Genomic DNA, 24,362 nt, shown 5'->3' with positions numbered 1-24,362 from the left:
GGGTATATAATGGAATTCATCAAAGAGGAAGAAAAAAAAAAAAAAGAAGAATTATACAGCCATTTGTTTACTTGTGTGAGATAATAATGGTGCTGATAGTTATCCAGAACACTTTCATTTATTTAGGCTGCAGAAAAGCTGGGAGTTAAAATGTCTTTGCAGATGAGACTCCAAGTAAAAAAGAATCAAACTGAGTCATGGTATTGACTGTCCTTTTAAGGCTATTTGTTGCCTTTTACTATAAGCAGGAATTCTTTTGCTCTGAATTTGATTTAATATTTAAGTAAGTAATGAAAAGTCCTGTTTTCATGGTATAGAAAGTCAAAAGATATTTGTTATGATTAATATATCAGTTTATATTCTGAAACGTTTGTCATCTAGTTTTACAGGCACGAGCAATTTGATCTCCCTGAAAACGCACTGCCCTACCTCCCTTCATGTTTTGCAATTAGATTTTTCCTATTACTCCCCCATGTAATGTCAAGATTTTGACTGTACTATTTGAGAACTTCTTTTCATGCATAAATGCTATATGTGTATCTCCTGGAATGATGACTGCAGGTTGAGTGTAGGATTCCTTTCATGTTCATTTTTTGTTTCCTGCTCCATGGGACTTAAGTTTCAGGAGCACAGAGCTAACAGCTGAGACCCTTTTGCATGAATGCTGTAACAGTAACTTGAGATTGCTCTGAATGGTTGGCTACCTCTGATGGGTTCATCAGGGGAGAGAGGGCTCCTGACAGCATTATCATCTGGCAGGAGCACTTTGCATTGTTTTATAACTAGTTTGTCTTACCTAAAGTTCACTAGGAGCCCAGTGGAATAGGGAAGAACTCTGAATTCCCCAAAAGAAGTGGTCTTTGAGGCCAGAGAAAAATCTGTGCAGTAGATATGCTCCATAATGAACTATGCTATCACAGCTTTGGAGATCTACAGTGAACAGTGACTTCCTTCTAGCCAGTGTGTCTGGGTTTGCTCACCTTGAACTGTGTGCACCAGTGTGCTTGGTGCATCCATCAGGCCCCAAGCTCCAAAAGCTGTGAAGTGTTTCTGCATGCTCAGATAGGTATAGTCCAGACTTCCAATGGAAAAAAAAAAAAGGGAGCCTTCCAGTTTTTATTGGCTGAGAGCACCACATTATTATACCTTCAACATTGTAAGGCTAACTCTCTAGCTCTTATGCATTGTTTGTCCAGGTGATAATTTGAACTGCTGGTAGCTACAACTGAAATGATTAAAGGCTTGTATACTTGAGAGTTTAGAACACAGGCAGGGCAATTCTGTATGCAAAAATTTGATGATGATACTAAAATGTGCCACCTATGTCATGTGGGAAAGAAAAGTATTTTCTGTCTTAGTTGAGTCTGAAATTAAGGCTTATGTCATTCTAAAGTTCAAACCTCTGTTAGCTTCCATTTTGGTAGATTTTCCTACATATGAAAGTGGTATGTCTGACACCAGAACATGTTGCTTTGAAGTATTTTTGCATAAGTTATTCCTACATGTGAGGTATACTGAAATCTTCATTAAAACTTCTGTAGCTGACATAAGCAAAATGCGATACATGTTTTACCTATCCTTGGTATTAATTTCTTTTCAGATACTGCATATCTTATTGTCTTTTCCCATCTCTGTGTAATGCTGTGTAATAAAATCTAAGACTGAAAATTGCAAATTTGGAATCAACTTTTCATATTCATAGTCCTGAATTCTGTGTTGATTTTCCAAGAACGCAGATAACCGCAGTTCCGTCTGTCTAGATAGTATAAGTATAAAACAAAAGATGTTGAGCTTCAGGCATTCACCCAAATACTCGGTTGCTCATGGCGCTATTTTCAGTGGCTGGACACAGTGTCTACTTTCTTAAAACTGGGTATTCTACAGTGTAGCCATTTTAACAACTGGTAAAGAATCTGCCCCTGAGACGCTGCTTCTTTTGTTAAATTCACAAGTGAGCAGAGTTCTGTGTGAAAAGGCTTGTTTCGGCCTTTATTAGTAACTTATTCGTCCTCTGAGTTTAATTTACTATCTCCCTGGCTGAGCAACTGCATGGGAGGTAATCAGAAATTAGATATCATGGCTTTAGGAAGTGTGTTTTGTTTCCTTAATTGGTTTACATCCCACCTGTGCAGAATGTGCCTCAGGATACCCAAAGGTTTTTGCAAGGTAAGCATTAAGGAATTCATACGCAGACTTTTTGCCATTACCATATTTGTGTTGTGTTTATTTATATATGAATTTCAGAGTTTATTTTTACTCTGTATTTAATACTTTGCTTTTTCCTACATCCTTCATCTGAAAGATCATTTCTTTCATTTTCAGTGAATGTTTCTCAGTAGTACTTTTATCTACTTTGTACTGTAAAAAAGGACTGTTTTAAATACTCTTTCCTGATATGTGAAGTTACCATTTTCCACAGAACGATTTCAACAGTAAATAATCAAAAAGTAAGTAAAGAATTTTCACTTATTCTCAGCTAACTGCATTCAGAGGATGAGAAGAACGCCTCCACTCGATGAGCTGCAGCCACCTCCATATCAGGATGATAGTGGTTCTCCTCATCTATCATGTACACCTTCTGAAGTTGGAGACAGTAAATGTGAATTTTCCCAGTGTAGCAACAGTCCAAGATGTTCATATAAGTGTCCAAGTGAGGGAAGCACAGGACATGAAATAGAAAGCTTCCACAACAAAGGATATGAAGAGGATGTACCAAGTGATAGTACAGCTGTACTTAGTCCAGAGGTAAGTGAAAATAATTGTGTGTTCTGAAGTGTCATGCAGTGCAACCTTTCATGAGCTTTTTTTTTCCTTAAAAATAGTGTACAGAAATTTGAACACTAACGTTACAGCTTATTCTTAAAAAAAAAAAGTTGTCAGAAAATATAATAGAATTTCAGATTATTAATTGTAGTTACTGTTATGATGTCTTAACTTTCAAGCAAGTTCCTAAAGAGTGCAAATTATTTCTGGAGCCAGTCAAAAACTTGGTCATTTTAAGGACTGAAAAAAAAATTCTTTTTTTTCCACATATTTTTTCCAACTTAAAGCAAAAGCCAAAGAAATGAAAACAAAAAAGGGATTAACACTTTCCATGCTGAAGCAGCCTAATACATAAGATATCTTTAAATCATGAGGGGAAAACAATTACAAAGGTTTTGTGTTGTTGGTTTGTGGGTTTTTTTTTTAATTTTTGATGAAACAGTAGAGATTTAGACCACTTAATTTTCCCTTTTTCCAAGTTATAATGGTATTTATTAATCATTATTACAAAGAAATAATCTGTCATTGACTTGTCTTTGACAAGTCTTTGACAACCAGTTACTGCACTGGCATTTAATGGGTAACTCCATTACTGCTGTAATGTGCAGAAGAGGCTTTTATTGGTACAAATCTCTCTTTTGATTTTGTCTGAAGTTTTGAAGTGTGTGTCAGGGAGCAGTACTGACGTGTCAGCAGCTGTTTCTGTCTTAGTAAACCTCTTGGTAAGTTGATGTTCCATTCTGAGGTGCTGGTGCAGTATCTGGAAGGCCCACCTTCTATATGGATGCAAGGTCCTTCACCAGACAGCCACCTGCATGTGTCTGATGGTCAGCTAGGATCACATCTGCATGAATTTCATTGCTGGAAAAGAAATAGTGTGTGCGTATGATCCTCAAACCACAGTAAATTATGGCAAATCTAACTTTTTTCCCGATATGTGTCACGCCAATCAATAGTGTAAGTACATGTAATGAGAGAATACCATCAACACTTTTTATAGACACAGCAACTTGTAGAGTGAGGTTTTCAGAGGAATGAGTTCTCATAGCTAAGTGGAGTCCAGTTTAAAATAAGAATGTAATGTTTTTAGATCAAAAAGGCCATATTATATGTAGTGACTATGTAACCAAGCATATCTGATAATATGAAAACACACAGTATGTTTATTTTAAATATTTGGGATAACTTATATACATAGGATGTTGATCTCTTGTACCTGTTGTTTCAGTATCATTATCAAACTAGCTGTATTAAAAACACATTGTATCAGTGTTTTATTCAAAATTCAAAGCGTCAATAAACAGTTTTAAAAATTAATCTTACAATGAAGTTTTAGGACTTATACCATTTATGGAAAGTTCAGAAACTGTGTTCAGAACAGACATGTCATATGCAGTGTTAGTAAAATTACGTTAATAAAGTCGTGACAATATTTGGCACATCTATAGAACATTTTTTAGCTGCATGTGCAAATAAGTATTGTAATTCCTATATCCCTTGCTGGCATTTCACCATGCACTCAATTGCCAGCCAGGTCTTAAAGTACCACAAAATGTTAACCAAATGTTACCAATGTTAAAATGTGTGTATACTTGCATGAAGTAAGGTAATTATATCTCGTAACATATGTGTATGCATTTTAGCATGTGGGGCATATAAGAAGAGATCATAAATACTGTGTAATTTAATCCAAGCTCTGTCTGATTGGCTCCTGGCTTTTGGCAGTATTGGCCAGGTAAAGTCTTTTGATTTTATTTTTTTTTCTTGGATACTAGTCAGCATCTCTTCAGGCTTTCAGAGTTTAATTACCTTGTTTATGAAATAAACAAGAAGATCATAGTCACTTCATATTGCTTAGAGAAAGCCGCGTACTTCCATGCTAGATTTAATAATAGAATACAATAAATAAATAAATAAAAGCTTTTTTTCTTCTTCAGGATATGTCAGCTCGAGGATCATCTTCACAGCTTCCTAAACCTTTTGATCCTGAGCCAGTAGCTAAATATGGCACACTGGATGTGACTTTTGACTATGACTCACAGGAACAGAAGCTTTTGGTGACAGTGACAGCTGTCACAGACATTCCCACATACAGCAGGACAGGTGGAAGCTCGTGGCAAGTACACCTAGTTCTTCTCCCCGTAAAGAAACAGAGAGCAAAAACCAGCATCCAGCGGGGACCATGCCCTGTCTTCACGGAGACATTCAAATTTAATCACGTTGAGTCAGAGATGATTGGGAATTATGCAGTTCGCTTTAGACTGTACAGTGTACGTCGCATGAAAAAGGAGAGGATTGTGGGAGAAAAGATTTTTCACTTAACAAAATTGAATCTTCAAGGGAAGATGTCAGTGCCAGTGATATTGGAACCTTCTTACAGTCTGTCTGTAAGTATTAAATGAAGCAGAGTAAGAATGCGGTGATATACATTGTCCTGAATTTTTTAAGAATGATATCTATATTTATAGCCTTCACATTCGCTGGATTTTTTTTCAACAGTCATCATGTTAGCACAAAGATAATTTCTTTAAAGCTTCTGTAAGTACGTTTACTTTCCACCTGCAAAAGCTGCCTGCATTTTTCTTTTTAATTACTTAGAATTTTCCAGTCTATAAATAGGCATATGTGTGTATGTATAAATGCATATTACGTATATATACATGTATAAATATAATCTTTACCCTGATACACACAGACCTTCAATTAAAGAAGAAAAAAGCTAAAAAGCTATACTAGCCAGTGCTCTTCATCTGTTGCAGTTATGTCTTGGTTTCAATACATATTTTCATGAAAGAAATACAGAAAAGAGCAGTTCTGAGAGTGCAAAGCCATTTTTAATAACTTCAGATTAGAACCTTGTAAATAATTGATTTCTAGCTCATTCTGAAGTCAACAATAGTGTGAAAAGTAAACCAAACTGGGAAGCACTTTTACTGAGGAAAAAAAGCCCACTTATTTGATGAACAATTTTCCCCCTCAAAAAGATCTAACTGTAATATTCTTAATAAAGCAAAGTAACTGTTATTAAAGGTAAACTTAAACACTGTCAAAAAACAGGAGTTTGACTGTATGTGCTATGTCCAAGCATTTAGTGGTGAGAGTGGCTGCCAATGGTAGAGTAGATTCCAGATAAATCTCCCTTCTTCCCAAGGGAACTTCAGGTTGCATCTCCTATTTTTCTGGAGATAAGATTTTAAGCTTCATTTTAATGGTTTTAACATCTCTATGGGCAGTACATCTCCTTTTTCTTTCTTGTAAATATTTAAAGAAGCTTTTGTCTAGAATGGGAATGTTTGCAATGTTCTGGTCAGGGCTTCATAGGCAAAGAGTACATGAATGTTGGTTGCTGAAGAGATTTCTGTTTTAAATAATAGACTTTTGGGAGAAATAGTTGATTTAGCAAGGGCGTCTTTATTTACGTGGTTGTCTGTTCGTTTGTGTTTGGTTTTTTTTTTAACTAGAGAAGGAGAAAGGAAGGAAAGAAAAAGATATTTTTTCAGGTAGGAAAAGGTAAGAGTTCGTTCTGCATTTTCCAGAAAAAAATTGAAGAAACTGAAATAACATTTCTGTCAAATATGAGTATTGGAAAAGACATTGACAACAGAATGCCGTTTTATTTAATGGCTAAAGATAGATTAATTAAAATCAATGACTGAGACTGAAACTTGGATTTGACAGAGGATCGACTACCAATAAAACAGCATTTTTCTAATATGCTGAGAGGTTTGAATCATTCTGTTTCAAGGATGAAGTTGTTCCCTTACCTAGTGTGAACTTTACTAATGCTGAGTTTGCTAGTTCAGTAACTAGGCAAATAAATGTCCCATGAAACGTGTACATAATACTTTAAATTTATTTGCTACATTTGTGTGTGTTTTCAATTGAGCCAAATAATATATATATTCTTCTTACTAGAGTCAGTGAAAGAGGCTAATGCCTTTGATGGGTATGTCCCTTGTGTGCATTGGACCAGGCTTTTGGTGGGTATATCTATCTGTGCATTGGTCATTCTTTATAATTTTCTTGAGCTTTTGTGGCAAAGAGAGTATAAGCAAATTCCAGAAGGCATCATAGACAATAAGGTTGTTTTTTATTTTCTGCGATGGTAAGGGTTAATATATGTGCATTCTTCTCTCATCTTTCTATTTTGGGGGATTGAACACAAATAGGGAATATTTGTAGGAAGTGAAATGTTCTTCCAGAATTTGTTCCTGTAGTGGTGTTTAGGTGCATTTCTCTTATACCTGGCTACTGCTTGAAAGAAACCTTCGTAGCCTTGATAGCTCAAATAAGGATCTGTAGTTTTTTTGTTTGTTTGTTTTATCTATGCAAATCAATATTTAAACCTTTGGAAATTAGTTTATGTATTTCTCTATTATTACTCTATTATTTCTGTGTTATAATGAATAAGCTATGTAATGCTTATTCAGTAAATAGATCTACAGATCTGTTTTATTTTGGAACAGTGTTAAAATGTCTTTTTTTTTCTGAATGTTTTACTGGAAGCAGGGTATCATCCTCTATCACTGTGTTCAAGCTGTTATTATTACCAGCAGTCAAGACAGCTTGATAGCAAATTTTCATCAGTAAACATCTGGGTGTTTCATTTCCAACCTGAATTTCTTCGTGGCAAACTTATAGTCATTTGTTCTTATCCAGCATTGTCCTTCAACTTCATGAGTTGTCAGGTGTTTGCCTCTGAGTGCAGTTATACACTCTGGTTGTATTCTTTCTCAACTGTTCATTTTTGCTAGAATAGAGCAATGATCTTTATGCCCTTCTAATCATAAGCCAGGCAGAAGTTATTTTACAGGAGACGGTAAGTGTTTCACTTAGTGGTATGCACACATGAGCTGGGCCTGCTGCTTTCTCTGCTGATTGTTAAAGTGAGGACAAGTACATGACATGGTAAATGCACAATATTTATATGCTCCTTAAATAGGTTTCAAAGCTTCACAAGGCTTCAAATTTACAAATATATTTACAGACTTTCTTACCCAAGATTTCTGCATGTTCTTCATCTTACATTTCATATAAAGTCTTGCATTAGCACAGTCTTGTTGCTGTCATTAACAATCATTAACTGGGTTGTTCCTGTACCATAAAAAGGTATGTTTTCATTTAATAGTTCCTCCTTGAATACTGCATTCTTCCTCTGCATGGTTTCCATTGAATTTGTTCTACTCCACTTCTGCCTCAATAACTCTAACTCTTCCATCATGTTCCCTAAGACCACTTGGGTATGTTTGCTACAATTCTCCCACGTAGCCAGGGAATTCCTCTTCACACACTATTCTCAGCTCTCATACTTAACACACGTTGACTGAAATATCTCAGACTTCCTTCCACATTCATTATATGGGGAAGAAGCAACAGAACCAAAATGAGCTAGACAGAGTGTATACATCGCTGTTATCTGAAACTCCATGATCCTTTTAAATTTAAATGAAATGGGCCATTGCATCAAAGTTAATATGTCAGGGGTGTGCATTGTATTACTTTGAGTATAGTTTGCTTAGGAAGACCTGATGCTGTTAGAGAAATTCTACATTTCATACAGTAGAATTAGTAGTCAAATTTTTGTTCACTTGTTTTGGAATTCTGAATCCATTTCAGTGCTGTTTGTTTTTCTTCAAGAAGTCCCTGTAGAATTGTTCTCAGTTGCACTTTGTTCTTCTCACTCAAAGAAATTTTCCTGACAGTGAAGAATAGCCTCTAGTATGATGTGATAATAAAACCTTATATGCATTTTATTGAGTAAAATCAATTTGGAAATGATAAAAAGCAAAACAAAAAACAAAACAAAACAAAAAAACCCAACCCAACAACAACAAAAACAACCAAAAACTGTAGTCCTTTTCATTATCTCACAGGTTTCTTTTCTGGTGTAGAATGAAAACAAACAAATGTATCTTTTCTATTTTTTATTTATTTTGGAAGTATAGAAGTTAGAAGATAAAAACATATATCTTTCTGCTAAGAAAATTTAGTAATCTTTTATCTTGCATTGTCAACAACCTTATGTTTGCTGTGGAGAATTAAATTTAACTTTTTCTTTCCAAAATATTCTCTATTTTTACCATACTGGACTCCTAAATGTGGCCCTTATGTCAAGGAGTGAATGGTTAGAGCAGTCATTTGTGCATTAAGGATTATTCTTTGTATCTTTTCTATAAATAACCAGATTGTCTGAGAAATATTTTAATTACATTTTTGAATGATGTAAGTATTTCTTCATGCAACATATAGAAATACTTTCAGTATTGAGAGTGGTGCTTAATAATTTAATACTTGTTTGTGTTAATCATCTCATATGGACTTCCTTATGTGTTGTGCTTAGGGAATTTTTTCCACGCTGCTTTTAGTGTCTTCACTATTCTTTCTAATGCATGTCTATCATTTCATAAACGAATGAAAAAAACTTTCAGAAAGGCATTTTTTCCATGGAAATTCTTGGCCCCTCTAGAGTTGAACTGACACGTTTTGTGCAAATCTGGTATTTTTGTCCTACTGATGACTTCACTGCTATATGCCTGTAGTATGATCTATTCAGGCTTTTATTTGGAAGGCTAAATATTAAAGTTTGTGTGTTTATTGCATTTTACTAAACAGTAGCTACCATGTTGATACTTTAAATAATTCAGTAAAATGATAATTAAGATTTGTCTAGGAAATAGATGATTTTTTTCACAGTATTTTAGTTATATTTTTGTATATTGATAGTGTTAGGACAAGGGGGATCCTTTTTAAACCAAAAGAGAGAATTAGATTAGATGTTAAGGGAAAATTTTTCACTTAGAGAGCAGTGAAGCACTGGCATGGCTGCCTGGAGAAGCTGTGGTGCCCCATCCCTGGAGGTGCCCCATGCCAGGTTGGATGGGGCATGGGCAGCCTGAGGTAGGGCAGGGGGCCAGCCCTGATCATGGTAGGGGTTTGGGTCTGTGTGATCTTTGTGGTCATTGAGATGCGAAGCCATTTGAGTTCTGTAGAGACGAACCTTTGTATGCTTCCATGACCCAGAATGTAGGATATTTGGGGAATTCTTTGAGTTTAATGTGTATGTCAAAATCCTCAGTTGGTCACATAGCCAGAATGAAGATCGTTCCTTGTGTCTATATCTTACTAAATGTGAACTGTATAAAATAGCGATTTACAAATTGTATCTTCTTGCCTTTGATCAGTGTTATTAGAGAAAACTTATTTACTTAGATAGATTATCAGTCTTTGATATTTGCTTCAGCAAATAATCAAAACTATGTTTCAGACAGAGTATTGCTGTTTTTAGTGTTCTTAGTTTCTAAAATGTCCCAGACTGTGAATAACCATTCTATAGTAAAATAAAGCATTTGAGCAATACTCAGTTACCTTAGATATTACTTGAAACTAGAGGTTTAGTTTGGCTCACTACATTTCTTTTGGTATTGTTTTTGTTGTTTTAAATCTACATAAAGCTAAAGTACTCCTAGAAGAAATCAATACATAAAGCTACGAAAAATGTGAATTTGATCAAGTGTCTGTGAAATTCTGAGACTCTCATTCTCTGTGCCATAGGTATGATTTCCGAACTCAGATCGCAATTTAAAAGAGCAGTAAGCAAAATAAAACTGGAAAACATTATACATTTCCTAGATGTAGCTTTGTAGGACTTAAAAGAAAGTACTCTCAGGGTTATCACTAACATGAAATTTTCTCTGTTGAAGTCTACAAGCTGCTGCTTACATCTGCAGCTTTGAGCCCCTTTCAGCAAAGGCATGTGCACTGTTTTCTTCCATTTCCAGGGGAAACACTGAACAGAGATTCTGCACAAACAGATCAAGTTATCTAGCCTGCATTCAGAAGTTGAATACTAGTGAAACTTCTAATGTTAGTTTTCAGTCTATTTACTAAATGATTCTTCTCCAGAGTGTTGCAGTGTAACATTAAGTGTTCTGAGTTAGCATTCTTCATTTTGGACTTGATTCCCAGATAATTTCTTTGGGGGATATATTGGAGCTGCCTGTGTTTGGTGTCACATACTAAGATTTCTGTTCATAGGGTATCTTTTGCAAGGGATCTTTATGTCCTCATGTGTGAGCTTCTTGTTAGGCATAGCCCTCAGTGCCTGACCTTGAGCTGCATCTTTCGTGATGCAGTTTGTCTTTCTTTTGTGCTCAGTCGGCTGTCAGCTGGCCCCTGGAGAACCTAGCTTGTCTCCAGTTCTTGCCCTTTGTAGTTACTGCTCTAAGAACTGAAGCAGATCCTTTCCAACTGCAGGCACCTAGTGATCCTCATATCCTGAGATTAAACGTGACCTGAATAAATCAAAAGGGTTGCCTCTAGCAGTCATAATTAGAGCTGGGTGAACTACTAAAAGCAAATAATTTAATTGACAAATTCATCATAGACATGCGTTTTATGTTATAGATTTGGTCATTGTAGAAAAACAGTTGCATGACTGATTGCATGTGCAATCAAGTACTAGTCCTTAGATTGACTATTCATAAATTATTCTTACTGTTTGATCACTGAACCTTTTTCTCTATTCTCTATTTGGAAGAGTGTAATCAAGAGGAAAAAAAGGGAGAAATCAAACTATTAGCCACTGCTCTCTCTCCCTAGTAAGCATATGCTTTGGAATACCTTAAAAGATGAATGTGCTTAGGAAGCTTTCTAAGTAGCAGGAAGCAAGGATGCAGAGCTGAGTAATGAGCCTGGGTGCTCTGAAAGTGGCTTTGGAACTGTAAAAGTAACTGTCTGCCATTTAAGAGCTAGGTGGTCTCAAGCTGTCCCACAGTAACATCTCCTCTGTTGTCATGTTTAAGAGGGAGTGAAGAGAGGAGATGTGAGTGGGCAGGAGCTGTTACACAAATGTCTCAATTAAAATGTCTCAGTTCTGTGTCAGGTATTCTTAACTATGCTGCTAGCACAAGCTAACAGCTTTTAGTACTTCAGTGTTTCTTTATGTCGCGTGTCTTAGTTAAGAAAACAGAATTTTAGTTTCTCTCCCTTGCCTATGGCTGTATAAACAGTGAGCAGGCTTTTGCAATGCAAAAACAGAACGCTTTTGTAAATGCTGTAAATCCAATTGTACATTTATTTTGAATTCCTTCCTCTGCTGCTCAGGCTTGCTGTGCAAATTTCAGGCCCTTTAAGTCTGGAGCAACTAGGTGTGTTTTCACAATATGGCAAGGAAGCCAAAGCTGTAACTTAAAATGCAAACAGTCAAGTAATAGTGAACTTAAAATGCTTCTGTATCTGCAGCCAGTTAATGTTTCGTTCTGTGGAGTTTAAAAAACTTTCAGACAGAAAGCACTACTAGCAAATTCTCAAGAAATACAAAAAGCAATGGAAATGTCACTGTGAACTTATTTGAATTCTTTCAGGAAAATGGCATTCTGTTTTGCCATTGCTAAATATTTGTCATTTTATGACTCAATTATTAATAGCATCCTAAGGTTTGAAAGCTAACTTTAGTAATACTATATTTTTCTTATTGGCAAATGCATTGAAGTAAAATTGGCATATAATCATTGTGTTTCTGTGGTCAGTAACATCATAGTTTCTGAAGTAAATTACAATTGTATATAGAAATGGAAGGTTTTTATTTCCTGTTGTCCCTGTTTCAGATAGGACAGAACTGATTTCCTTCGTGGTGTCTGGTATGATGCTGTGTTTCAGCTTTAGCAGATGAACCATTGACGAAACACCAATGTTTTAGTAAATAGTTTTTATCTCAATCTGCAAGTTGTACTTTTTATTTTTCCAGTTCTATTCCCTATCCCACCAGAAGTGCTGAAAGTGAGCTAAGGGCTGTTCAGCTGCTCTGGGTTCAGAGTTCAGCTGCTTGCTGGGTTAAATCACACTTGTCTGTAGTGTTTGAAATGGCTGCATTTTTCATTTGATCTTCCAGTCCTCCATTTATGACAGAACAACTTGTTTTGTACTACATCCATAAGTGTTTTCTTGAGAATTACGAAAACAAGACAGAGTAAAGCTTTGGATGAGAAATATGCATTTTATCAGTTTTTATATTTTTAATTACATCAATAATAGGTTAATAATTTTTAAACATCCATACTTGATGTGAGGAGTGCCATTAATGTTGAATTATTTACTTGCTAAAGTCTCTCCAATTGAAATTTGTGAATAAAATATCATGGTAATTTTTAAACATACCATTTTACCTGAAATAAGTAATGAACTGTTTACTAAAACAAAGCTATGTAGGAGGCATAGTATCAGAGCATTTAGTGCCATGTTAGTGTTTTAAGTTGACTTAGATATTAATACCATAAAGTGTTTAAGTACATGAATAAAAGTACACACCATACCTAACTGGAATCTACTTCAAGGTAACAGTTGAGCAAAAAAAAAAAAAGAAAAAGAAAGGACACCAAAACAACCCAGCAAGTAATTACTTGTCATAAATAATGATGCTTTCCTAAGCTTGAGTCTTTGTGAGATGGATAAAACTATGCTTCTTTGTTTCCAAATTCCTCTTTTTAGTTTAAAGTAAAATACTAATGAACTATGTGTTTTCTTACTTAGACTCTATAGGACTGACCACTACAATAGAAATTGAAGTTTTTTTCCCTAGTGTGTTGTGAAGATAGATAACTTGATACAGCTTCAAAAGTATTGAATTTCTTTAAAATAAATAAAGTGATTTTACTAGATTGTGAAGAGATTGACAGGCATTTAAAATTGGATGTTCTTAGGAATTGTTGACACTTCAAAATGACAACGGAATACAGTACAGGAAGAGATGTTAAAAAAAAAAAGAAAAAAAAAAAAGAAAAACACCAAAAAGCAACCCTTGCTTTTTCCTTTAATTGGTATTCTGCAGTGTCTTTACTAAACCTTATCATTGGTGTTACTATTAATAATATTATTTGAAGAGTATTTTATATTACATTGTTATAATGATTACATAACTTTTGAGTTCTACCTTTAAAAGCAAAAACTTGATACTTCCTGCAGGTATTAATATACAGAAAGAGTATCAGTCATTTATTTTAAGGAACTGTTTTGTTACAACTATGGTATTTTTAAGGACTTCCAGTTTTTATGTATATCCATCCTCACAATTATTCCACGAGTTAGGGGAAATACGATTACTGTAATCCAAGGGTTGGGAAGCTGAGGTCCACATTTCCAAGAGATATCAAAGCATCCGCTATAGTATGCAAATGGGTTTTGGATACGAGAATGAAAAATTAAAATGCTCCTTTTTATTTTTTTTTAAGTTGTTTTTTCCCAGGAATGATCCCAATACATTTTCAAAAGTATTTTAGGTTTGAAACATGCTTTAATAAAGTGTATAGTGTTTAAGTCAGGAATGGAGTACGTGGAGGCTCCAGGTTCCATTTTCTCTTCTCTCTGGCTCTGGTGATTAGAAGGCATGAATGCTTTTATCTGAAATGTTGGAGGCCTGAATTCAGTTCCTGCTTTGCCAAGTTAGGATTGAAATTTACTTCTCTAATCTCTGAGTTGTATTGCCATAGAAATAGAAAAAAGTAACGTGCAAAAAAGTTCTTTATAAGATTAGTGGTATAACATTAACATTTAAAATTTGACAAGTAACATGCTGTGAATCAGATTTTTGTTGCTTGAAGGATTGTCAGCAAGGTTTCATCTTTCCTGTGTATATTTTGGAAAGCCAAGAGACTCAGATGTTCTTGTTTTGCAAGCCTGCAGAGGCATGATTTTAACTTATCCAGTGAGGGGAATGAATTTCTAACTGTCCTCAGAACATGGTCCCATTGTTCTTTGTGATCGACTTCAGTTGGCTTAAGAGAATCTGTAAGTAGAAATTCAGAGTAAAAAAACAGTAGGATATGAATATGTAAACAACAAGTACCTTGTCTCAGTAAAATTATGTTCAAGGAAGATGAATTCTTGTTGTTGCATAGGTTTCTCAGTGTTGTCAGAGAGCAGTGAAAAGATTATTAGAAAATACATTTTAGAAGTTCAGATCTTGCATCATGTATGGTATGTGTTCCATTTGATTGGCTCTGGTGGAGAAAAAAAAAGTGTTATCTTTAATTACTGACTTTGTATGCTAGGAATATGTGAAATAGAAATATCATTTTATGGGAATGTTTTTATTATATGTATATTAAGAAATGATGGTCTTTTTGCTAGATAAAAGCATGCAGTGTCATTAGGGAGAATGTTTTGGAGTAACTACAGTTTTGTAGTATATATTACTCCTGTAATGCAGTGAAAAGCAGTAATTCTTGTAATTGTTGGTCAAATAAAATCAGCTTGGCTTTGTCATTAAGTACTATCTTGCAGTGTTCACAGGAAAGGTTTAGGGCTAAGCTCTGTGTTACAAAATTGAAGCTGAAAAATTATAATTCACCATCAGAACTTTGAACCAGATATTAAGAAGGGACTTTGCCTGAAGTTTTTTGTTTGTTTACATTTATTGTGAATAAAATCTGTTTGCTGTGGCTAAATTGAGGAAGAATAGGTTAGAGTTTTCTCATTCATGTCCTGGAAAGAACATCAAGAGGCAGTTCAGCTCTTTGTACTTTGACAAGATCATCTATACCTTGCCATTTCATCTAAGTTCTTTAAAGTCTGCAGTTAAGCTTTTTTTACATTTCTCACTAGCCTGTTCTGGTACTTCACTGACCTTAAGAGGCACTTTCCTGTTACAAAACCTCAAGTCTATTTTTCCTGCATATTAGACTACATGCCGTGTTTATAGTGGAAGAGAGAATTATGAAGATAAATTTATGTAGACAGATTATTTCGAAGAAATGGACATTTTGGGTCTAAATATTACATTTCTCACAGTGAAACTAGAGTGTCCAAGTAGAATAAACGTAAGTTAAAGTTGGGTTGAGTGCAGGTTTATATACATTAAAGCAGTCTGGTAGTACTGTAATGTCACAATATGAAAGCAGAGTTTCTGTTTGTGTTGAACCAGTTAGAAATCACAGCATTAACATTTTATAATCTGCCATTTGATCATGAAGCTTATATTTTGAACAGGAAAAAATGCAACTTCGTTTCTTGACGTGTAAGCATTCTTCTTGTATTTTGTCTATGTAAACAGGAAAAACAAACAAAAAGCTGAACTGAATTTGGAGAAGTCTGTTATATTTTCAGTCACAGTGTTGCTCGTGGACTTCTACAAAATCAGATTACTTACCTGATAATGGCTGTGAATATCACAGAATGCCTTGCTTAAAACAGTGAAGGGCTTTCCACAGTTTTCCAGTTTCTTTTTCACTTCCACACAGTCTTTCTATTTTCTTTAAACAAACAAACAAAAAAAACCTTAACAAAATATAGCCTCACCTTCTTCCTCTCATTACCTCACATTTTTTTAACCATTTGCCTCAGTTCTGCTTTCTCCCTAATTACAGGCACAGAAATTAGAGTTTTGGTTTATGTTGTTTCACCTTGTTTTGACATGTCTCCAACACTGCTTCACATCTGACTGCTTCGTTTTTCTACTTATCTCTCATTTTCTTCTATGTGAGAATTTTTTAGTTCAGAACTGAAAAAATATGCTGAATTCAGTATGAAATAAAAGGTTTGGAGTCTTTTGTGTGTGTGTGTGCAGTGGTAAAAAAAACAATTTGTTCAGGTTGTTTCTTTAGTGATTTTTTTTCTTCAGTCATGTTATTTTAAAGTCTTTAAACTTGTCACCTGCAGCATGTGATAGGAAAGATATTGATAAATTTATTACATCTTGGGAATAGAGCGGTATTCTTTATGTTTGAAACCTACCTCCTGTTTCAAAATAAAAGGCAAAATATTTTGTTTTAGAAAATATTGTAGCAAAGCACTTAAGTTTGACCCTCTCTAGTTTTTCATCAAGGCTACATCTACACATTATTTCTGCTCAGCAGTCCTATGGCACATCCATTTACTTACTTTCCACCCCAGTTACAGATCCAAAACATCAGCTAAGTTTCTATCATCTCTATTCAGCCATTGAGATCCTGTTGTCTGGCCTTGGCAAGTGCAGTTTTGTCTTACTCTCAGTCAGTCAGGATTCTACTGTGAAGTACAACATCTAAAGTATAATATAGCTCATCACAGAATCACAGAATTGTAGGTGTTAGAAGGGACCTCTATAGATCATCTATAGTCCAACCCCCATGCCAAAGCAGGCTCCCTAGACCAGGTTGCACATCCTTATGTAATTTTGAAATACCACAGTTTTTTAGCTGTTTCCTCTTTGTTTTATAGCATGGAAGCTACTTGTCTTCCCATTCAAGGTACTTCAGGACGCATTCCCATTCAATTGCCTCTCATTTAGTATTTACTGTTAGTTGAATGTTATTCTGATTATAATCTATTCTATTGTAATCAGTTTAACTCTGCATAAGTTTGCTTAAACTGAGCCCTTTTGGCTCAGGAGTAATAGAATATTGCTATCTGTATAGATAAATTGCACCCAGGGAAAAGTGCTATCATCTTCTTGGTACCAATATCAGACCTATTTGAGGGACTGGGTGGGAGTGTTTGCACAGCTGTTTGCCTTGTGTTGTGTCTTCTTTGTGGGCTTACAGCATGATTGCAATCAAATTAGACAACAGAGCTTTGAAACAGCGTCAGGATGATTGTGTTTAAATTTGTGGCCCAAAAAATAAGATGACTAAGGACCGTAGATATAAAATATTAAATTTTGGAAGACTAGAAGTTGTAAATAATACCTGCAGTGACAAGCTGAGATTTTCAGTTGTGTGTGCAGTACATACTGACTGCTGAATCAATACGTCATTTCTTTAGACTTTCTGCTTTGTTACTCATGCTGAAGATCTGAATCAGAAGTTTCCTGTTTTGAGAGTGCATAATTAATTAATGCATAATTAACCTTCAAGAATTTCAAATTTATAGCCCATTTTAAATTTATTCTTGGAATTGAGTAAAGAACTCTTAGAAAAGTAACCAAAGATTTTAAATCAGAGTTTGCCGTTTTGGAGGTTGGAATCAGAGAATTTTCTTCAGTCCCTTCTTTAGTTGTAAGAATGTATTTGCTGACACCACTGAGAGCTTAGTAATGAGGAACTAGATTGCTATTAGAAGTTTCTAACAAACATCTTGGAAATGTTCTGCAGAGAAGATCTAGTTAAAATGTCGGTATGAAGGATGTTGTAGGTACATCACTTATTTTTTGTTGTTACCATTTCTATAATTAGAGTTTCTGAATGAATTTGGATTTTTATGTTGAATTAAGTTGCTTGCTTTTGAAATTAACTTTTATCTTGATGAGGATGGGTGCTGTTTAGGTTACAGGACTGATCTTATGCTCGTCAGCTGTTGATGGAAATCGTAGCGACATTTGGAATCAGGAACAATCAGCTTCACAGAATCATCATGACTCCTTGAAAGAGTTCTGACTGATTCCCACATGAGTCAAGCCATATTTTAAAAATCTGTGGATCTAATTTATGTGTCTTTTTTTCCCCTCTGATAATCATGAAGGGTTGTGCTGATAATACGAAGTTCTGTTCTTGGCTATCAACAGAGGTACGATGTGCCAGTGCACAAAATCAGGAAATGAAAGTAGAAATAACTGTTGTGATTCCCGTGGCAGTTTATAGAAAGTTTAGTTTGGTTGATTTTTTTTGTTTGTTTATTTGTTTTTGTTTTGTTTCGGGTTTTTTTTTTTTGAATGGGGAGATTAAAATGATCAACGTGAATATTAGAAACTCCAGTCAAGGATTTGATATAGTGAGAATGTATGTGTGAGAGATCTGAATTTTCTGGGAGCTTGCATGGTAAAAATTAATGCATCATTTCTGACTCTTGGGGTAACATTCTTCCTTTCACATTCAGGGCAAGGATTCTATTACATTTCCGTATCTCTGGACCAATTAAATTCCTTGTAAGCTAATTTATTCTAGAGAGAGTATGTTTTTCTATTTGCATCTATTCTGTTATTTTACTAGTCAGAAAATCTCAGTCTAGAGAATAACACTTAGAAGGAGTGAATAAGAACTTCCTGCATTTTGTTAACTTCAGAATTCCACTACTGCTTTTCACTCTTGGAGAGTAAAGGAAGGATGCAGTGTTTAATATTATCCAAGAAGCTAACTAATCATATTACATTTTACCATACCAGTTGAAGTAAATAGGGACCATAAAAGCTTCTTTTCATCTTCTGCAATTATTTCTCCTGAATGACGAGGCAATGTAAATACAAAATTAAGAATTATTTTAATTCCAGACAACTTCAAGTTTTTGTTACCTCCAGCATGTGTGAACTGATAGTATATTAAGTACATTTCTTCATGGGTGATTGAATGGAACTTCTGTTATTGTCAGTGAGTTGCTCTTCTGGTTTCTAATGTGTTTTTCTAAAAATTACCTTCCCAATAACATTGTTAAATAGAATTTATAGAAATTCTTATGTGTTTTATAGGGTTGTGACTCTCAAATGAGCATGTCAGAAGTGTCCTGCAGTGAAAGTACTTCCTCTTGTCAGTCTTTGGTGCATGGCTCAGCTCCAGAAATTCTCATTGGCCTCCTTTATAATGCTACAACTGGAAGATTATCAGCAGAAGTGATAAAAGGCAGCCACTTCAAAAACTTGGCAGCAAACAGACCACCCAGTGAGTGAAAATCTTTTTTCATCCTAACGCTTCTGTACTGGTGGTACTCTTAGCAGTAAGGACTTCGATGCTATCATTTAGTCTTGCCCTATCAAAATGAAATAGAGCAATCATCAACTAATCTGTTTCATGTTTTATATTTCTAATCAGTTGGGAAATAGCAAAAATCTAAAATTCAAAATATTAATTGTAAGTTGACAAGACTGCTTTAATTTTTCATGATGACTGACTAATAAATTACCTTTATCATACTGATTAATTGCTAAATTACTAATGCCTCACATCAGAGGCCAAGAATAAAAAGTTAGTGTTTGATGAGAAAGTACATGCCAGCTGATATTAACATAAACACTATGAACAGTTATCCCTGTTCCTAGAGGGCTTGATAGTGCAGCCTTTGATTGCTTATGCGACTGCATGTATGTGGTTGAAACGTATTTGATTTAAGAATGTCACTGAAGACAATGTAGAAGCAAATTGAGACCTTTGGCATATATACTGTGCAGAAGGAAGATTTATAATCAGCATTTGTTCAAAAATATGTCTGTCTGAAATATCTGTGAACTTTCTATACTTTTAAATGGAGCCAGATGGAATGTCACACGCGGAATATTTTTACTGTCTCTAATTCTTTGATAAAGCTTGAGAAAGCTCAGTAGCCAACTTTTAAAATTATTCGTTAGATGTTGAGCCTGATTTACATAAGTTGTAGCCAGACTTACCTACCTGTTCCTCTTAGTTTGGTCTTAAGGTTCAGGTTTTAGCCTTTCTGTTTCCTAATCTTCAGATTTGTATGGCACTACTAGATTATCCAGCAGGCTGCCAACATTTTGTAAGCGGTTTTCACATCTCACTTTGCCTTCAGAGTTTAGGAAGTAAGCCAAACAACTTGAGACTGACGCTGTCGTCTTTCTTTCTTGACCTGTGTTTTATTCCAATCATTAATTACATTTGGCTCAGCTGTATTCTGTTTTGCTCTCTGTATATTTTCCATACTGACTTAGCCAGCCTTCATTAACACTACCAGAGAAAGAAAGCCGAAGATGAATCTCATATACTTTTTAATAATTAGGTAGCTCCCCCAGAGTCACCTACTGGGAGACAAAGCATAGAGATAGATGGGAAAAGCCAAGAAGAGCTAAGAACAATGGCATCTCTAGGGACAGTCAAGTTTTTCCATTTGGAATATGTATATTAGTTGGGAGTGGAGAGTCTGTACTTGTTTTGAAGTCAGATATGCTAATGCCCTGGTATGTGAATTCCCAAAGATTGCTCTTGTGTTAACAGTTACGTACACAACTGGGGTCAAACTTTCCAGTTTCAGATTGCATAGAACATGACACACAGCCCTGTACTAGCATATTCTGTCCTACCCTTTTTGGAGGAAAGATTCCTTGATGACAAAAGTTTCTAAATAACTACTCATGCACTGTGTCTTTTTGTCATCCCCTCTGAAAGGTAGGAAGAAGTTTTGATATTCATAGTAAGTCTTTTTTACACAAATGTGGGTTTGAAGTTTTATTTCTAGAAAGCTGGAAGCTAATGCAGCTTTTAGGTCTGGTAAGACAGTGGAGAATATTGTGGAATTCCACTTTCTCCTATGGGTTGTTTTGTGCATCCTCACCAAGTGAGAACTCCCTGGAAATTCCTGGAACCAGGTGCATGTTTGTCATTCCCTAACTCCCTGCCAAGTGCATTGTGGCTATACACCAGCCTCTCTCACAATTTCCACAGAGAGCACATAGGGTTGATGATGAAGTGCTCTGACCTCTTTTTTTTTTTTTTTCTTGAACCATCAGTGGTCTGGAGTATTTAGAAGTGCTGATAAGCATGTGCGCAGGTTAATTTTTGTTAAGGTCATTAGAATAGGAAGGGTAGCAATTATTCTTTCCCACAGATAATCCTTTAGTTATTCTAGGGTTCATTAGCTTATTTAATTTAGTTTTTATGAAATGCTTCTGCAGCAAGTAGGATCAAGTTCTACGTTTCTGCTTCTTGGTAGTCTATACGCCTCTGCTGCATATTTCTTACCTTATTTAGTGTTTCATTTAGCAACTAAGTACAAGCAGATAGACCAAATCCTGTAAGCAGTCCAAGCATATTAGAATGTGTCTTGATGTTCTCTTGTGACAGTGTATGTTTTGTCAGAGAAAAGAAGAATATTTCCTAGTATCTCTTAAATCATTTTTTTAAACAAGGTATGAGTTTTTGCACGTTAAATACACGTGTGTATGCACACACAAAATCCATAAACATGAGTTTTAATAAGTGGGATCTGTATACTCTGTATAGAGAGATCCATATATAAAATTCAGATATAAGCCTCCCTTAGTTTTTTCCAAAACTTAGATTAGAGTAATTCTTATGCCCAACTCCATCACAACTCAAGAAGTGAAGTATTACAATCATGTAGCTGTAACTGTAACATCTAAGTGTAGAAGAATCTTATGTTTTAATACAGTGATATTTCATTTTATTGCTTTTCATGTAAGAAGTATAAGCACTGTATGCAGTTTTTCTAATATGCTGGAGTTTGCATGAAAAAGCATAAGGGTTGAGAAAATGGGTAGTGTTCTTTACTCAGTCTTCTATAGCCTAACCATTTGCATGATTCTTCCTGTGTTTGGTGTGCTTTAGAACCCAGTAGTCGTAACTGCTAAGACAACCCATTATACAAGCAGTGTAATTTTTGTTCAAGATTACACAAAAACTGCACAAAAGCATCATTTCATGAAATTTTACCCAACAATCCTTTTGTTCAATCCTTTTCCTGATCTATGCTGCTAAGGTTTTGTGTTCTTCCAGTCCTGTGAATAGCGTTTCCTCTTAAACTTTAACCTTAGATCCTCTCTCACCCAGCTATTGACATCTGGTCATTATTTCTTTTACTGCTTTCCACCCCCTGTTGTCAGATGGACTGTTCTGTTGTCTAAAACACTTGATAGGTGGACAGGTTTATATAATTCGAGGTGAGTTCCTGTAGAAACTAATTGGATGTTGTCTTTTTCATGCAAAAGAAAACTTGCCAGCAGTAAAGCTATCCACAGCTGCCTACCATACTGGTTTATCAATGTGTATGCTTATTATTTCTTGCACTCTCTCATTCACAAGTTGCATCTATCTCTGATTATGGATGGTGGGATTTCAATGTACTTCCAAAGTGAAAGTGTGCAATGCGTTTCTTTTTACAGAAACTTGAATCTTTTAACATTATTCAGTAACAGTACAGTTAAAAAAAACAAACAAAAAAAAAACAGATTTCTTAACATAGTTGTGTATTTCCTAAAATTATAACTTTTTGAGTACATATCCTTCTGCAGGAACATGACTTAGTGCTTCTAGTCATGTGAAAACAGAGCTTTAGAAAGAAGCATTTATACCCATATACTAGCATTCACATTTAATTGCATCAGATTCCTAAATCTACTTCCTAAGATCACTAAACAAGCTATGTTTTGTGCAAGCATATTGAATTATGTTAAAAAACAAAAGTGTATTATTTCATGAATCTAGGATTTAAAAGCTTGTATTGTGCAAAATTCCAGCTTTGCGAGGTTCTGGTTTTTAAAAGGAATAAAATCAAAAAACCCAAAGTGAGAACCGCATCCATGCAGAGATTATTCTGAAGCACTTAATTTTGGCTGTTGTGATATCATCACTGCATATCAACATGTGTATTTTCTTTTTATTTTTTTATTTTTCTCTTCACTACCTTATCTCGATTCAATTTTTGTTCATTGTTACTCTCTGAACATTCAGTGGTATGCTTTACAGTGTTGTGGCTAGTTTAAGCTTGCTAACTGTTAATGCCATGTAAGTTTGCTTGAAACAAACGGGGGCTGGATGGGAAGGATTATGAGGTATACCTTTGATTTAAGCCATTTACATAGTACTGAAGCAAGTTAATTTGTTATTGTGTTTGTAATATTTTGCTTACACATCATCTTTCTCATGTGTCTAGTCTAGCTGTGTTCAGCCAGCCTGGTATACACCATATCCTTGAATCTTGTAAATATGTCATGATAAAAAACCAAGGTATCTGAAATTTCAAATTTCTGATTTATTTTGTAGATACATATGTTAAATTAACACTCCTGAACTCCATGGGACAAGAGATGTCCAAATGCAAAACTTCAATCCGACGAGGACAGCCAAACCCGGTGTACAAAGAAACCTTCGTTTTCCAGGTGGCACTGTTTCAGCTTTCGGATGTAACGCTCATATTGTCTGTATATAACAAGCGCAGCATGAAACGAAAGGAGATGATAGGGTGGATATCCTTAGGTCTCAACAGCTCAGGAGAAGATGAACTCAATCACTGGACTGAAATGAAGGAGTCTAAAGGACAGCAAGTATGTAGATGGCATACTTTATTAGAATCTTAATGAACAGTTCCAAGTGCAGTTGTGGTTTTGAGAAATTTTTGTCTTTCAAGATGATGATCATTTCAAGTCACAATCTGCAGATCTGTTGCGGAAGTGAAAAAGGAAAATTGAGATCAACATTCCATCCAGAAGAGTGCACAACATGAAAAATGGTGGGATTTAATATGTAATCTTCACTTAGTATCAAACACTTCCTTGGTGTCAGAGGAGTCTTGCTGTATGCAGATATGTTAGCAGTCCTACCCCCATCCACCTGATGGCTGTATTTGTTTGGATTTGTTTTGTGTTTTTCAATTCAGTAATATTTTATGTGAAGTTTTCCAAATTGCTGTAAGCTCCTTATTGTGTACTTTTTATAGTGCTCTAATACTGTAGCTTCTGACCTGCCTGCATTCAGAGTAAGGGTCAATAATTTGCACTATGAGAATAAGTTAATGCCCTGTAAAGCAAAAAAAAAAAAAGAAAGAAAGAAAGAAAGAAAGAAAAACCCTACAAAAAAAAAAAACACCAATAGCAAACAAACAGAGAAAAGCCCACACCAGGGGAGAAGAGCATTTACTAATATGACACATATGAATATGCTTATGTTTTACACTGAGTTTCTTTCCAGGAGCTTAGTACAATTAAGTTTTCATTTTTGATACGCAGTTAGTTT

The 24,362-nt window shown here is 35.2% G+C and overlaps 1 protein-coding gene across 1 annotated transcript in view; it reads left to right on the top strand.

The window, feature by feature from the left end:
* SYT14 (synaptotagmin 14) overlaps positions 1-23,707 on the top strand; it is a 68,400-nt gene extending 44,693 nt beyond the window's left edge. Inside the window, exons 4-8 of the mRNA XM_065752079.1 lie at positions 2,477-2,745; positions 4,701-5,150; positions 19,133-19,322; positions 22,235-22,291; positions 23,394-23,707. Coding sequence (XP_065608151.1) covers positions 2,477-2,745; positions 4,701-5,150; positions 19,133-19,322; positions 22,235-22,291; positions 23,394-23,707 — 1,280 coding nt within the window. The remainder of the gene's footprint in view (positions 1-2,476; positions 2,746-4,700; positions 5,151-19,132; positions 19,323-22,234; positions 22,292-23,393) is intronic.
* Positions 23,708-24,362: the final 655 nt, after the last annotated feature.

The sequence above is a fragment of the Cyrtonyx montezumae genome, unplaced genomic scaffold, assembly GCF_038088225.1.
Source record: "Cyrtonyx montezumae isolate F1298 unplaced genomic scaffold, pur_monq_1.0 scaffold_0, whole genome shotgun sequence".
NCBI classification, from domain to species: Eukaryota; Metazoa; Chordata; class Aves; order Galliformes; family Odontophoridae; genus Cyrtonyx; species Cyrtonyx montezumae.
This window is presented reverse-complemented; position numbering and strand designations above follow the sequence as displayed.